General features: G+C 45.2%; 1 protein-coding gene across 2 annotated transcripts in view; it reads right to left on the bottom strand.

The window, feature by feature from the left end:
- Egflam (EGF like, fibronectin type III and laminin G domains) overlaps positions 1–13,473 on the bottom strand; it is a 163,253-nt gene that overhangs the window by 40,597 nt on the left and 109,183 nt on the right. For both annotated transcript variants that reach the window (XM_041631126.1, XM_041631127.1), the window contains exons 7-11: positions 5,094–5,209; positions 3,990–4,299; positions 3,055–3,155; positions 1,709–1,809; positions 169–313 (exon numbers count right to left, since the gene is read on the bottom strand). In XM_041631126.1, coding sequence (XP_041487060.1) covers positions 169–313; positions 1,709–1,809; positions 3,055–3,155; positions 3,990–4,299; positions 5,094–5,209 — 773 coding nt within the window. The remainder of the gene's footprint in view (positions 1–168; positions 314–1,708; positions 1,810–3,054; positions 3,156–3,989; positions 4,300–5,093; positions 5,210–13,473) is intronic.

Here is a 13,473-nt window from a genome sequence, read left to right as displayed (position 1 = left end):
GGGTATGTGGAAGGTGTGCATGGAAGCTCAGACAAGCACAGCAGTGGGGACCCCACCGCAGCTCACTGTGTGCCCCATGCACAGTCAGCCTCCCAGAGTTGTCCGGAGCCTCGCTCTCTGTAGCAGTCTCATCTTGAGGACCAGACGAGAGTACAAACCCACACTCACCTGGGATTGGCCTATCACCACGGTGCCATTATTCAACTTCAGCATCCCGTTCACCCCATCTCTGTACAATAACACCGTGTGCCAGGCCCCAAGTTTGATTTTGGTCTCACTTATGATGACAGCGATCCCAGTTCCACAATTAAACCTGGCAGAGGGCAGGGGGTGGAAAGGAAGAGTCTAGAATAAACCAGTTTATGCTTTCAGACTCCACATCATCACGTCCAGGATAAAGACTCCTCTTTTTGGTTTTGGGACGTGTGTGTGTGTGTGTGTGTGTGTGTGTGTGTGTGTGTGTGTGTGTATGTGTATGTATGTGTGCATATGTGTAGGTCAAAGGTTGACACTGGGTATTTTCCTCAATTGCTTTCCATCTGATCTTTTGATACAGGGTCTTTTCTTATTTGGGACCTCATCATTTTTCTAGACATGCTAGCCATGTCTGCCCCTGTCACATCCCTATAGTGACAGATGCTGTGGTCACAATGACATTTTTCTATGGGTGCTAGGGATGCAAACTCAGGTCTCCATGCTTCTAGAGTAGGCACTTTGCTGACTGAGCCATCTCCCCCCAGCCCCTCCATTTGTTTCAAGACAGAGTCTTACTCTGTGCTCCAAGAGCCTGGAACTCACTGTGTCATCCTGGCAATGACCCTGCGTCTCCAGCCTCCAGAGTGCTGGGATTGCAAGCATGAGGTACTTCATCTGGATAACAGTTAGGAGTTAATCGTCCAGAGTTCTTTCTATGACTATTGAGAGCCACATAACTCTACAAGAAGAGCTGGGTCTTTCTTCTCTCTAATGGCCCTGGTCTCCTTACTGCTGATCTAAGGCCTAAGAGGCTTTGTGTATGGGGCCTTATTAACTGTGGCCTCATCTCTCAGCCACTCAGGAGTAGATGGGGTACAGAACCCTTGTCTCTTCTCCAGAGACAGCTAGATGCCCAAAGTCAATGTGAGCACCATGAATCTGAGCATGGGAAGGGTCAAGGCTGATGCCTGTCATTTATTCACAGATATTACGTGACCTCACTTTGCTTCCTGAAAATAAAAAGTTAACTAAAAGCAGTTTCCAAAGTATCTGGTAGGGGGACAGGTAATGACCAGGGTACAGGAGGCAAGGCAGGGTTCAGCTCAAACCCAGAGAAGTCATGAGAGGTTTAGGCCTCCATCAGTCCTTGAGAGTCTGTGGCCCCTCCCTGTCCCCCATAGCTGTTAGCCATCTTGTCTCAAGGAGACTCTGAGAAGATTCTGCCTTCTACTTCAACTTCAGGGAAGAGAGGACTTGGCCTTTGCCAAACTGCCACGATCCCATAGTGGCACGCCTAACTGGCATCAGAATAAGTGAATGAGGCAACAACATTCCAAAACTCCAACTTCAAAGGTTAGCCCGCCATCCCAGCTGTCTAGGACTTGAGAAACTGACCCCGGCTCACCTCCTGCACACCATTCCTATAGTGACTGGAATCTACTTGTACGAGCTGGATTGTGTACAACGCGTGTGGTAGAATTTTTAAACCTACATGACTTAGTGCAAGAGTTACCGGAAGTGGAGGGAGCGCTGGATGAGAGCCAGGGACATGAAGTCGCCTCTGCCGTTTTCGTTCTCCCCACAGTAGAGCAGTAAGCCATCCTCCGCCTCTGCCTGTGGGCACACGAGTAAAAGCCATGTGAACCGTGACCACCCCTTCTCCCCCATCTGCAAACACTTACGAAGACAAAACATGAATGGTCCCCTCTGCCATCCTACTAACGCAAGCCCTTGGACTCTGGGGAGTTCCTACGTACCCAAGTTGGTTTTACATTTAAAAATAGCAGTGGTGTTAGTGTATGAGGAGAAGCTCTGAGGTGAGGAAGGCCCATATCCGACCTGCACTTTGCTTGACTTTGTGGGTCTACCTGCAAAACTTCCAGAGAAGTCTGTGTCCTAAAGCCCTGGCCACAGACTCCTCTGTTTGTGTTCATCAATTTCTGCTCTCACTGATGAGTATTCTGTTTCTAATGTGCCCTTTTTACTCTTCCTTCCGACCCAGGAAGCACATATGTTTGCTCCTTTTCTTCTATCTAAAGAGTACGAACAATCCACTGGGTAGTCATACTGGGTGTGTTAGCTGAGGGACAGGCTACCTCCCAGACAGTTAAGACTGTTGGGACTAATTGAGTCCTGGTGTTCTGCTGCTCTTCCCTGTCTAGAGCCTTCTAATTGAAGTTACTAGAAGCTGTGCCTAGCCTAGAGGATCAGAGGTTGGGATTTTCACCTGTTGGCCATTGACTGCAGGGTATTTAAGCCTCCGTGGTACTATTAAAGGGGGCTTTTTGGTACGAGTGTTAGAAGGGTCTGTGTGTCGGTCTGTCTCTGCGTGTGTATTCTCAACCTCCAGCCCTTTGCCCGAAGCTTGCGAACTGGGTTCTAGCGCATAGAGTGCAGACGGGGGGCCGCGGTACGCGTCATAAGACCATAACAAGGGGTACAGGTTTCCAGACCCCTGGCCCTTTTGCATCATCAAAGATACTCAAAGAATCACATCAAGTTCAAGATGCTAGTCAGATACCGATCTTTAGATGATTGGAACTGGAGAGACGGCTCTGAAGGGGCTTGGGGAACGGAACACTTAGTTAGTCCTGAAATCCTGCCCACTGCGTCATCCTGGAAGTAACATTCTCACTGGGAACCTAGTTTTCCAAAGTTCATGACAAGCACCGTCCCCTCCCCACCCCAGTAGTATACTTGAAAATTGTGACTGTACCTAACCCTTGCTGGATTTTGTGGCTGATTGCAGGTCAGACTTGACATGCCATATTTTTGTGTGTTGTCCCCTCTTCCCTCTCTTCCTCTGATGTGCAATCAGATGAGTTCAACAGACACTCATCACAGGACAGCTCCACTTACCCTGAATTCCAGAGTGATCTGAAACGTCTGGTAAGAGTTCTTCAGAGGCTCAAAGGTTAAGTAGGAGTGACCAAAAAACTGAGGATACTGAATAAAGATATCTGAGAGAAAAAAACACAATGTGATAGGGCGATCTCGTCTCATTCTTTCTGAAGCAGAAATCAACAGGCACCATTGTCTGCTCATCACCCAGCAAAACCCTCGTCCAATCAGCTACAGTCAGCTTCCTTCCCATCTCCGTTTCTCTGCCTTTCACACCGACTACTCTTGGGATCAAGGAGTTTCTGAAATTCTTCAGAAGACACTGGGTTTGGGAGATCGGTATCTGCTTCCCGGAAAAGAAAGGAACGGCTTGAGGTCCAACGCCCCTCATTTCCACTCTGAGCTTCTGCAGTCCTCAAGCATCAGCCCTCTCTGCCCTCCTGGGTGTCCTGGCTGTTTTGATAGAAATGTGACCAGGGCAGAGTCCACATCCCTGGTTCGACAGATAATTTTACAATAACTGCTCCAAAGGACCTCACACTGGACACACATAAAAACAGGCTACCGCATCAGAGAGGCAATGAAAGATGTTGCTTACTTTGCCTGGGGGAGCTAAATAGAAGGCTCAGCAGTTAAGAGCACTGCCTGCTCCTCCACAGGTCCTGAGCTCAAGTCCCAACAAACACATGGTAGCTCACAACTATCTGTAATGAGATCTGGTGTCCTCTTAAGGAAGAGACCATGAAACCCAATATGGACAAGTTCAACAGGACCGTCATATACGGGCTGCCCATGCCTGCTTCAGCGCTGCCAGGGAATAAATTAATTATTATTTACATAGAGAAAAGGCTTATGTCACAAAGAGGACTAGAAGGTGCTGTGTTTGTATCGTACAACCATCTACAGGACTCTACAGGTTTAGCCATGCTGTTTATCCCCTTTCCAGGGCTTACCTTCTGAGCAGCCCTCGCCTTTTTTGCCCAGGCTGCAGTGACATCGTGATCCCCCCCAGATGTAGTCATTGACACAGAAGCTGTCACCCGGGCAGGGTGTCTCATCACAGAACGTGTCAAAGTGCCTTGACGTCACGGCCACATTATTCTTCCCCTTCCGCTGGGCAGCGGTGTGTGGGATGGCCACTGTAGTTTCAGGGAGAGACGCTGAGGTAGGTTGTGCAAGCCTGGAACCCATCTCTGGGTTGGAGAGAAACGTCTTCTTAGATTCCATCCTATTCCCAGTTTTGCTAGCAGAAAGTGGTTTAACCTAAGTTAGAGAGGAAAGGACTTAGCATAAGCGGGAAGTCGTCTTTATATTGGATAAATGCAGTTATTGAATCACAGGCTTATTGTTAACGTCCAAAACCCCCAGGAGATCAGTGAGACAGAAGCATGACCCCAGTTTTATAGAAAAAGACTTTGAAACTCAGAGAGTTTAAGCATCTTGTCCTGTACTAGTCAAAAAATCCTGGTGTGGTAAAGCTGATATTCTACAATCTATTCTTACTAAACTATCACAAATTGCATGGCTTTGTTAAGCAATCATTCATTTCCTTTTCTTTTCTTTTTCTTTTTTCTTTCTTTCTTTCTTTTTTTTTTTTTTGGATTTTCGAGACAGGGTTTCTCTGTAGCTTTTTTGGTTCCTGTCCTGGAACTAGCTCTGTAGACCAGGCTGGCCTCAAACTCACAGAGATCTGCCTGCCTCTGCCTCCTGAATGCTGGGAATAAAGGCGTGTGCCACCACCACCCGGCTCATTCATTTTCTTATACTGTCTCATTTTACAAAATTCTGTGGGTGGTAAATCTACATTTTTTGGTAGTTTATGAAGCTGGTTGTAGACAGAGGTTTCTCATAGGATATCAGCCTGCTAGGAAACTCCCTAGTGCTAATTTATATGCCATACCCGCCACCCCCAGCTCATAGTCAGAGGAAAAAAAATCCTTGCAGAGAGCACACGGGCCCAATTCAATCTGAAGTTCCATGTCCACGCCCTGTGGCTAAGCTGCTGCAGTCAGCAGGGAAGCAAAGCACATTGGAGGTGACAGCGGAGGAGTGGGTACCTCCTCCATGGACACATCCAGATTCAGATCGTCTTCAGATCCGTCATCATCTTCAGTCACTCCCATGCTGGTGATATACCGAGGTCCATAGCGGCCACTTCCCGTCTCCTCAGGGCCTTCGCAAAGAAAAGCATGTGTCCTGTCACCTTATGCCTTCTGTGTCCCAACTTTCTACTTTCATTATTTCCTTAAATAATTAATTTTATTTTATGCGCACTGGAGTGAGGATGTCAGAGTCCCTGGAACTGAAGTTACATACAGGTGTGAGTTGCCAGGTGTGAGTGCTGGGACTCAAACCAGGGTCCTCTGGAAGAGTAGTGAGTGCCCTTACCTGCTGAGCCGTTTCTTTAACCCCTTCTTCTCTAAAGTATTAAACTTTCAAATTACTTTATGAAATCTGCCACTTTCTTACATGTCTGGCCTTAGACTTTGCACTCATTTCCCTCCTCACGCCCTCCTGACCGCCCTCACCTTCTACCCAGACCACAAAACATTTACTAAGCAATTGGGTGAGACTCAGACTCTCTGCCGTGTTCCAAACGCCCTGCCTCTCACAGGCTCCAGATTACTCCCCAGCTCATGCTAACTGAGAAGAAAATAAATAAACACAAATAGAACCAGACCCTGCATAACTCCAAGAAGCCTGGGATGGGATCCTACTGCTCTTCTCTCCTGACCGTGGTGGGGGACGGGATTCTTTCCTCCATCTCATACTCTCGAAGCTTCCACCAATTTTGTCTTCCATTGAGTGTAGGATGATGTACATGCTATGCTACTGATAAGAATTCTCCAAGTAGCCCCGGGTTGCTATAATTAAAGCGCGTAACTTATCTCTTTCTACTTGGCACTTGGTTAATTAAGGAAAGAGAACATTAAATAGCAGACATTTATTAGGGCCATAATAGTCTAACCACAAACTAAATGCAAAACAAATTCTGGGTTATTCCACATTAAGGAAAAAAGAAATGATACAATACAAATGTTTCTTGGTCAATCAAAGGATGCCCTTTATTTTATGAAGTCCATATATGTTTGTGTTTAGAAAGACATGGTGTTTCTGTACATTGTTTCTCTTATGATCAATGATATTGAGTTGGAAATATCTCTCGGTCTTGTGAGATAGGCACAAGAATCTGTTGCTGGGCAAGTCACTTAATCTTGTTAGATCTTGTGATTCTGAACAAAATGAAGGTTTGAGAGATAGCTCAGTCACGGAAGTGCTTACTATATGAGTGTGAGGGACTGAGTTTAGTTTCTAAAACCTATATAGGAAAGGTCAGAAATGGTGGTGACCCCTTGTAGTTCAGGTACTGGGGAGACAGATCCCTGGGTCTCACTGGGCAGTCAATCAAGCCAACTCGGTGAACTAGAGGCTCTAGAGAGAGAGACCCTATCTCAACAAATGGGATGAACCTGAGGCTGTCCTCTGGCAGGCATACAGACAGACAGACAGACAGACCACAAACACACACACACACACACACACACACACACAAACACACACGCATGCACGCATGCACACCTCCCCCACACAAAATGAGGGATGAGATTAGATTTCATGACCGCTGAGTTCCTCAGTTGCTTTGACACTAGAATTCACACTGCTGGTGCAGACATGCTACAGACGTCTGCACATAGGCCAAAGTTTGGGAAAGAAACAACTAGAAGGTTTTACTTACAAGGATGAAAAGCGTCTGGTAAGACCTCACATGAATCCCTGTCTTATCACTACCAGAATCACCTGGTACAGGGGCCTCAGGAGAACCTGTCATAACAGTTCAGCTCAAGGAAGCCCCAGTGGGGATGCTTGCTCTCCACCCTTGAAGGTTCCTCTGGGAAGATGAAATCAAAACTAAGAAGTATAGGGTTCTTGTCCAAGTTTTCCATTTCTACAGAGTGGAGGTTGGGATCAAGCTGCATTTGGCCCACACTTCACAACTGGGAGATGCTGGGAGGGAGGAGGAACTGGGGTAAACTTGGCCCCTCATTACCCTTTCTTCACTAGGTCTAGAAGAAAATATTAGCCACGGTAGGTAGAACTGCCACAAATGGCCAAGCTTCCCAAGCAGGCTATCACACATTCCACACCAGGCAGGAGGTCCTAGCAAACCCACCTTGACTCTCAGAAAAACCTAGCCTTTTAACTTAGCATCCTTATCAGACATAAGGATGCCTCTCTGCTAATGGCATTGACTTACCTCTAATAGATTCTAAAAGTGGGCAAAGAGAAAAGGGGCTGTTAATTGACGCCTAAAAACCACTCTGCTGCCACTGGAACAAGAATGACTTGAGAGAAAAGGCTTATCAGTAAATTAACCCTTGGCGTCCACTGATAGTCAATCTACGGGTGCTCAAGTCCCTTCTATAAAATGGTGCAGTATGCATACACTCTTTACGAACGCAGTCTTGTATGTTTTAAACCACAGTCGGATTCTGTATAGTGCCTAATTTGGTGGAAATGTTGCAGAAATGTTGCTGTGTTGCTCTTTCCCCTCCTGGAAGGGGGAAAGCAGAGAGTAACAAATAAGATTCAGGAAGTAGCCAAAGATTAAAGCACCCAGGAAGCTACAAAAGTTCCAGAGACAATGAGACAATGAGAGACAACTGAGAGACAATGGGTTATGGAAAGAAGCTGGGGCATTCCAATACAAACACAGAAGGGGAGTCTACTTAGGTGGAAAATGACAGATTAGAGCTACAGCCTGAATCCCTTCAAAGTCTCCCCAAGACCTTTCGTAGTTTGGTTTCACTAGTCAGAACCTTGACCACATTCCAATTTATTCATCTTCCCCTTGCACCATCCAAACTGGTTCTTCTTTCAGATTTTGTGACCTTTCTGATAAGGAAATACATGTCTGTGCACCAACAGGAAGGATCCAGGGGGTAAGCAGAGCAAGGGGGGCTGCATGGCATGGGAAAGCCTACAATGCTGGCATGTGTAGTCTTGTCCCCACAGTCAGGGCTGGGACTTGGTGTATACATAGATCAAATCATGACATTGTACTCTTTAACTGCATGCAATGATTATACATCAACCTATTAAAAGATACATAACAAAAATAAATCAATTTTAAAAACACTTGATGACCAAGGGAAAGAAAATAAACCCAAAGATGGGTTGAATAAAGAAACATTTCAGCCAGAAATGAGCCTTTCATCCGGACGCAAGTGGGCAACAGATTTGCTGTCTAAAAAACAAGTCTAAAAATCGAGAGGATGGTTTCTGTACAGATAAGAAGAAGTGTAAGTGAAGAAACAGGTAGGCCCGGAAAGGATGATCTAAGTAATACATAATGTAGTAAATGGAGCCTCCACCTTCTGAAAGACTGGATGAAAAGAAATTAAGGTACCATGTGGGGCTGGGAGATGGCTCAGTCCATAAGGTACTTGCTGAACAAACCTAGAAACTAAGTCCCATTCCTAGAAGCCACATTAAAAAATAATGCTGTATCTGGCGGTACAAGCATGTAAAGCTAATGCTGGGGAGGCGGAGCTTGCTGACCAACCTGCTGGGCGAGCACCGAGATCAGTGAAAGACCTTAGGGAACACCTGAGGATGACACCCGAGGCTGCCATCTGGCCTTCACACATACTTGCAACTATGTTTGCCCAGAAATGACACCGAGATACACAAATACACTCATGTGTGACCATGCACCTATACACACCCTCGCTATGCAGCCTAAGGTGTCTTTAAACTGATGGCAATCCTCCGGGTTAGCCTCCCGAGTACTGGGCTTACCGGAGAGATGCTAAACACCTGACTGCATGCCTCATCTTGGCATGATTTTATCCCCTGTATCTGTTTGATTTATTATCATTCTATTATACACACAGAAAGAGTTGTTAGAACCATCAACTTGAACTGTGGTTAAGGACACAAGCCTGGTCTTTAACAGCACAGTGGATTTGGTGGTGTTCTCTGAGACCCACCCAAGGGACCCGGCGGAGTGATCTAAGGAGCAGCTTCATCTCAATGCTTCTGATTTTTAAGGGTTTTCTTTCTTTTGAGTTGAACAGATCTGCCTGTAGTCAGCTACACTGCAAATTGACACCTTTAATTTTTAACAAGAACCAGTAAAAGGGAATTTAGCCATGCAAACTATAATTTTTTCATGTACAATAAAACCACTTTGAAACTTGCTATTCATTGCTATACGCAAAATTTTGCAAGTTCTTCTCAATTTATTCTCTGGGTCGAATAGAAAACTTCAAATTTAGTGATATTCAGAGCATAGTCTCACTCAGAAGCCAGGCTGTAGCTCAATATGGCCTCAAACTCATGGCAATCCTCCTGCGTTAGCCTCCCAAGTGCGGGAATTACAGGGAGAGCCAAACTGCCTGGTTGCACACCTCATCTTGGTGCGGCCTTTACTTGCTGTAGCGATTTGGTTTATTATCATTGTATCACACTTTAGATTTGGTGTATGCGTATGTGCATTTGCTTGCACTTGCATGCGTGGAGGCAAAGACACATTTTGGGTATCTTCTTTGTTTGTTCTCCACCTTATTTTTTGAGCCAGGTCCTCTCACTGGAGCTGTAGTTAGCCATTTTGGTAGACTATCTGGCCAGCAAGGTGCTGGCAGCCACCCGTCTGTCTCCCAATGCTATGGTCCTAGTTCTGTGTAGTTGCAGCTGGCTTTCCCAATCGATGCTAAATATCTGAACTCAGGTCCTCTTCTTGTACAGGAAGTACTTTGCACAATGGGCCATAATCCCAGCCCTTACACTAAAAAAAATTACTCCTTTTATCTTTGAGATTATAAAATTACATCATTTTCCCTTTCTTCTCCCTCCAAAGTCTCTCTTATATCCCTCCTTTCTCTCTTTCAAATTCACGACTTCTTCTTTCATTAATTGTAATATAATGCATGCAATATATACATATATATATTTCTAAATATATCCTTCTCTGTCTGTATAATGTTACTTTAATGTATGTTTTCAGGGCTAACCATTTGGTAGTAGATAACTAATTGGTGTGTTCTTCCTTGGAGAAAACTGTTTCTTCCATTTTCAGCATTCCTTAGTTGCCCATAATCCTTTCTGTACACGTATAGGGGACAGAGGAGCCCATGAAACCTCAGCCTTATATTTAAAAAAAATGTGTATATTTCCTCAAAACATTTCATACAGTGGTTCAGTATCAGTGAATTAACCCTTGGCGTCTACTAACAGTCAATCTATGGGTGCTCAAGTCCCTTCTATAAAATGGTGCAGTATGCATACACTCTTTACAAACGCAGTCTTGTGTGCAGTCTTGTATGTTTTAAACCACAGTCGGATTCTGTATAGTGCCTAATTTGGTGGAAATGTTGCAGAAATGTTGCTGTGTTGCTCTTTCCCCTCCTGGAAGGGGGAAAGCAGAGAGTAACAAATAAGATTCAGGAAGTAGCCAAAGGTTAAAGCACCCAGGAAGCCCCGAAAATTCCAGTGTCCACAGGGCCTCCCTCCGAGGCTGTAAAGCAGGGGGATGGTGGAGGAAGAGCGATTCTTCAGGGGAGCTTCCCACAAGTTGTGCGTGGAAGTCCAGGGCCAAAGCTTTGGGAGTGGTCACCCAGGTATCTGCCTTTGAATTGGCCACACTTCTGTAAAGAACCCTTCACGCACACTCCTATACAGCTCACTGGTTCACTAAATCAGCCTTGGACGAAATCTTTTCTTTTGCGGGGCGGGGGGTGGGAGGGAGTCTGTCTAGATGCCCCACTCAGGTGAGTAAACAATTGTTCCCTTCTCATCCTCTCACAAGGAAGGTTATACAACGTTTGAGAACTGTGCAAGAAAACCAAGTCTTTACACGATTAGCATAGACACAATTTCCCCCAAATATTTCCCATGTACTGCTGGTTGAGTCTACAGTTACAGAATCTGTGGATTCTAAGGGCCGCCTGTGCATTCAAATTCCTTGAATAAACCCAAGTTTATCTGACAATAAACAAGAAGAAGCTGACATCTTGATGGAACAGGAAGGTGGCCGCTAAGCTGGGAGAGCCCTGGCTGCAGCCTTCACTGGCAGGGGCACACTCCTCTGTGTGTGCCAGCGGAGTTAGTTTTACTCCAGGGAAGAGGTCTGGCTCAAAGCCTCTCTCTGATCCATAATTGTACTCAACAGTAATTGAAGACTCCAGACAGTCTGTGACCAGCCTCTCTCTGGGTCATGAGATTAATCTGCACCCAAGGAAACTTTTCAAAAAAAAAATAAGAAAGAAAGAAAAAGAAAATAGAAACAAGAGTAATCTGCTCTCATGTTCAGATAAGTATTGGCATATTGATTAGAGCAAGACTGAGCCAGAGAGGAACTCAAGGTGCGGCTGAGGGTTTCTGAGTCTGGACCATCGCACAATTACCGCCACCAAAAAGAAAACCATGAGCCGCCAAGACAGAGAACTCATTGTCTGAATAACAAACAGAATCCATCCCAAGTTGCTTTCTGGTGGAAGAGTTTCTGCATTGTTTTGAAATGTTCTTCCTGAGAAAATATGAGGAAAGAGGATGTGGAAGCAATCTACACAGCAGAGTCTGATGTGGCTGGAACATGTGTGACTTAAAGATGAAGTTGAAGGGACCTTCATGGTAGCGAGGGGCACGGGTTTACATTAGCCGGTCTGGGGCTGGTCTCTATCCTCACCCTTGGGGTTCCTAGACACTCTTGCCTCCTAACAATGTCCAAGTATACTCTCCCCTCAATGATGGACCAAAGAACCCTCTCCAGCAGGGTCCCACGCTCTTCATGCCTGCCCTCTTGGGGAAATCCAATTCCACTGCCCTGCTCTGTGCTCCAGGGTATTTTGACTGAAAAACACAGGCATTTAAGGCGTTCTAGATACATCTAATCACTGGACTTGGCCATATACTCTTGGCTCAAAGGCTGCCTCAGCCTCCTCCAAACGTCATTTGTCAAAAATAAGTGTGCGTGACATTCACAGGCAAAGCTAATATCCCCTCCCTTTAAGCCTTTAGATACTAATATATAGTTTCCCCCAAATTCTACTCAATTCCCTGGTGTACTTGATCCAATAATATTCAAACTACAGATTACAGTACCTTAGAGGGTTATAAAAATAGTTCAGTGGGCCATAAGCAATATTTTTAAAAATTGAGTCAAACGATGTAAGAATATAAAGTTTTGGGTTCAGCAAGGGTGAGTTTAGCACCACTAAACACACCCCACACACACTTCTTTAATTTTATTTTTAATTATGTGTGTGTATACATATATGTGTGTGTGTGTGTGTGTGTGTGAGAGATGTGTATATGTGCATGTGTGACTTTGTGTGGGCATGCACGTGCGGAGGCCAGAAGCAGGTGTTTATTAACCTCTCTCAGATTCATAACTCACACTTAGAGTCCAGTATAAGACTGCACAGTGTCTTCCACCTTCCCATAAGAATACTGCTGGGGCGGGTGAAGTTTGCAGAGGAACACTGTGTGCGCTTGAGTCAGGAAGTGTTCCTGCACACGCTGAGGTGGAAATGGAATCCCAGCACTCCTGCCTAAAGGAAGTAACTAAAGAAGCAACCCAGGAAACTGGTAAGGAGAGTCTGCGCTTAGGACTATAGATGTGACAGACAGCCCCATAGCTCCGAAAGGAGCCAGTGGATGACGGATGGGAAGCTCAGGATCAGTTGATGAGAAAAAACTTGTGCATACAAGTTGTGTTCTGCAGCAGGAGCTGTCAGGACACGTTGGGAGTGTATTAGTGATCGGTAGGTTTGGAGCCGGACGTACAACCTGGTGCTGTCGAGGTACTTTATCTCAAATCTTTCCCCCAACACGTATCATTGCAGACACATTACTTATGGACTATAACAGTATATTATTGATTTTATTTTTCATTTCCTGGGGAAAGCAGAGTCTCCCACGTGTAAACTCCACACCTGCAGGAACGTGGATTATATTGCCTACTGTCAATACCCCGGCACCCAGACATTGCCCGACATTAAGCAGGCATTAAATACACAGCTTTAGAATTACATGAAGGAGAGGTCTAACAGGCAAAATAATTATTATGGACTAAATCCTATACTTTCTTGAGTAAAAGGAGTTTTAGGGTGGCTTTAACTGGTGGTGATGCATGAAGAATGGGGTGACGATGGTCTGTGATTATTAGATTTTATCCTGCTTACAGCTGTCCTAATGCATTATTTCCACTGTTTCAACACTTGCTAAACGTGACAACCTTTAGTATATTTACCGTAAGAAGGAAAAAACGCTGATTTCTTTGTATCATTAAGACATACTTGATTGCAACCTTGTGAACTTTTCTTTTAAAATAAAAGCTAAACTATAGATTTGTTGCTCTCTTCTGCTGTGGCTGGGACTAGCTAAGCCTAGAAGAATCTCACCACCAGGGCAAGCTAATGGAACGCCCCTATTAGT

The sequence above is a fragment of the Microtus oregoni genome, unplaced genomic scaffold, assembly GCF_018167655.1.
Source record: "Microtus oregoni isolate MIOR12 unplaced genomic scaffold, Mior012 000036F_ref0000092, whole genome shotgun sequence".
NCBI classification, from domain to species: Eukaryota; Metazoa; Chordata; class Mammalia; order Rodentia; family Cricetidae; genus Microtus; species Microtus oregoni.
Note: the sequence above shows the minus strand (reverse complement) of the source record. Positions and strands in the feature narration are given on the sequence as shown.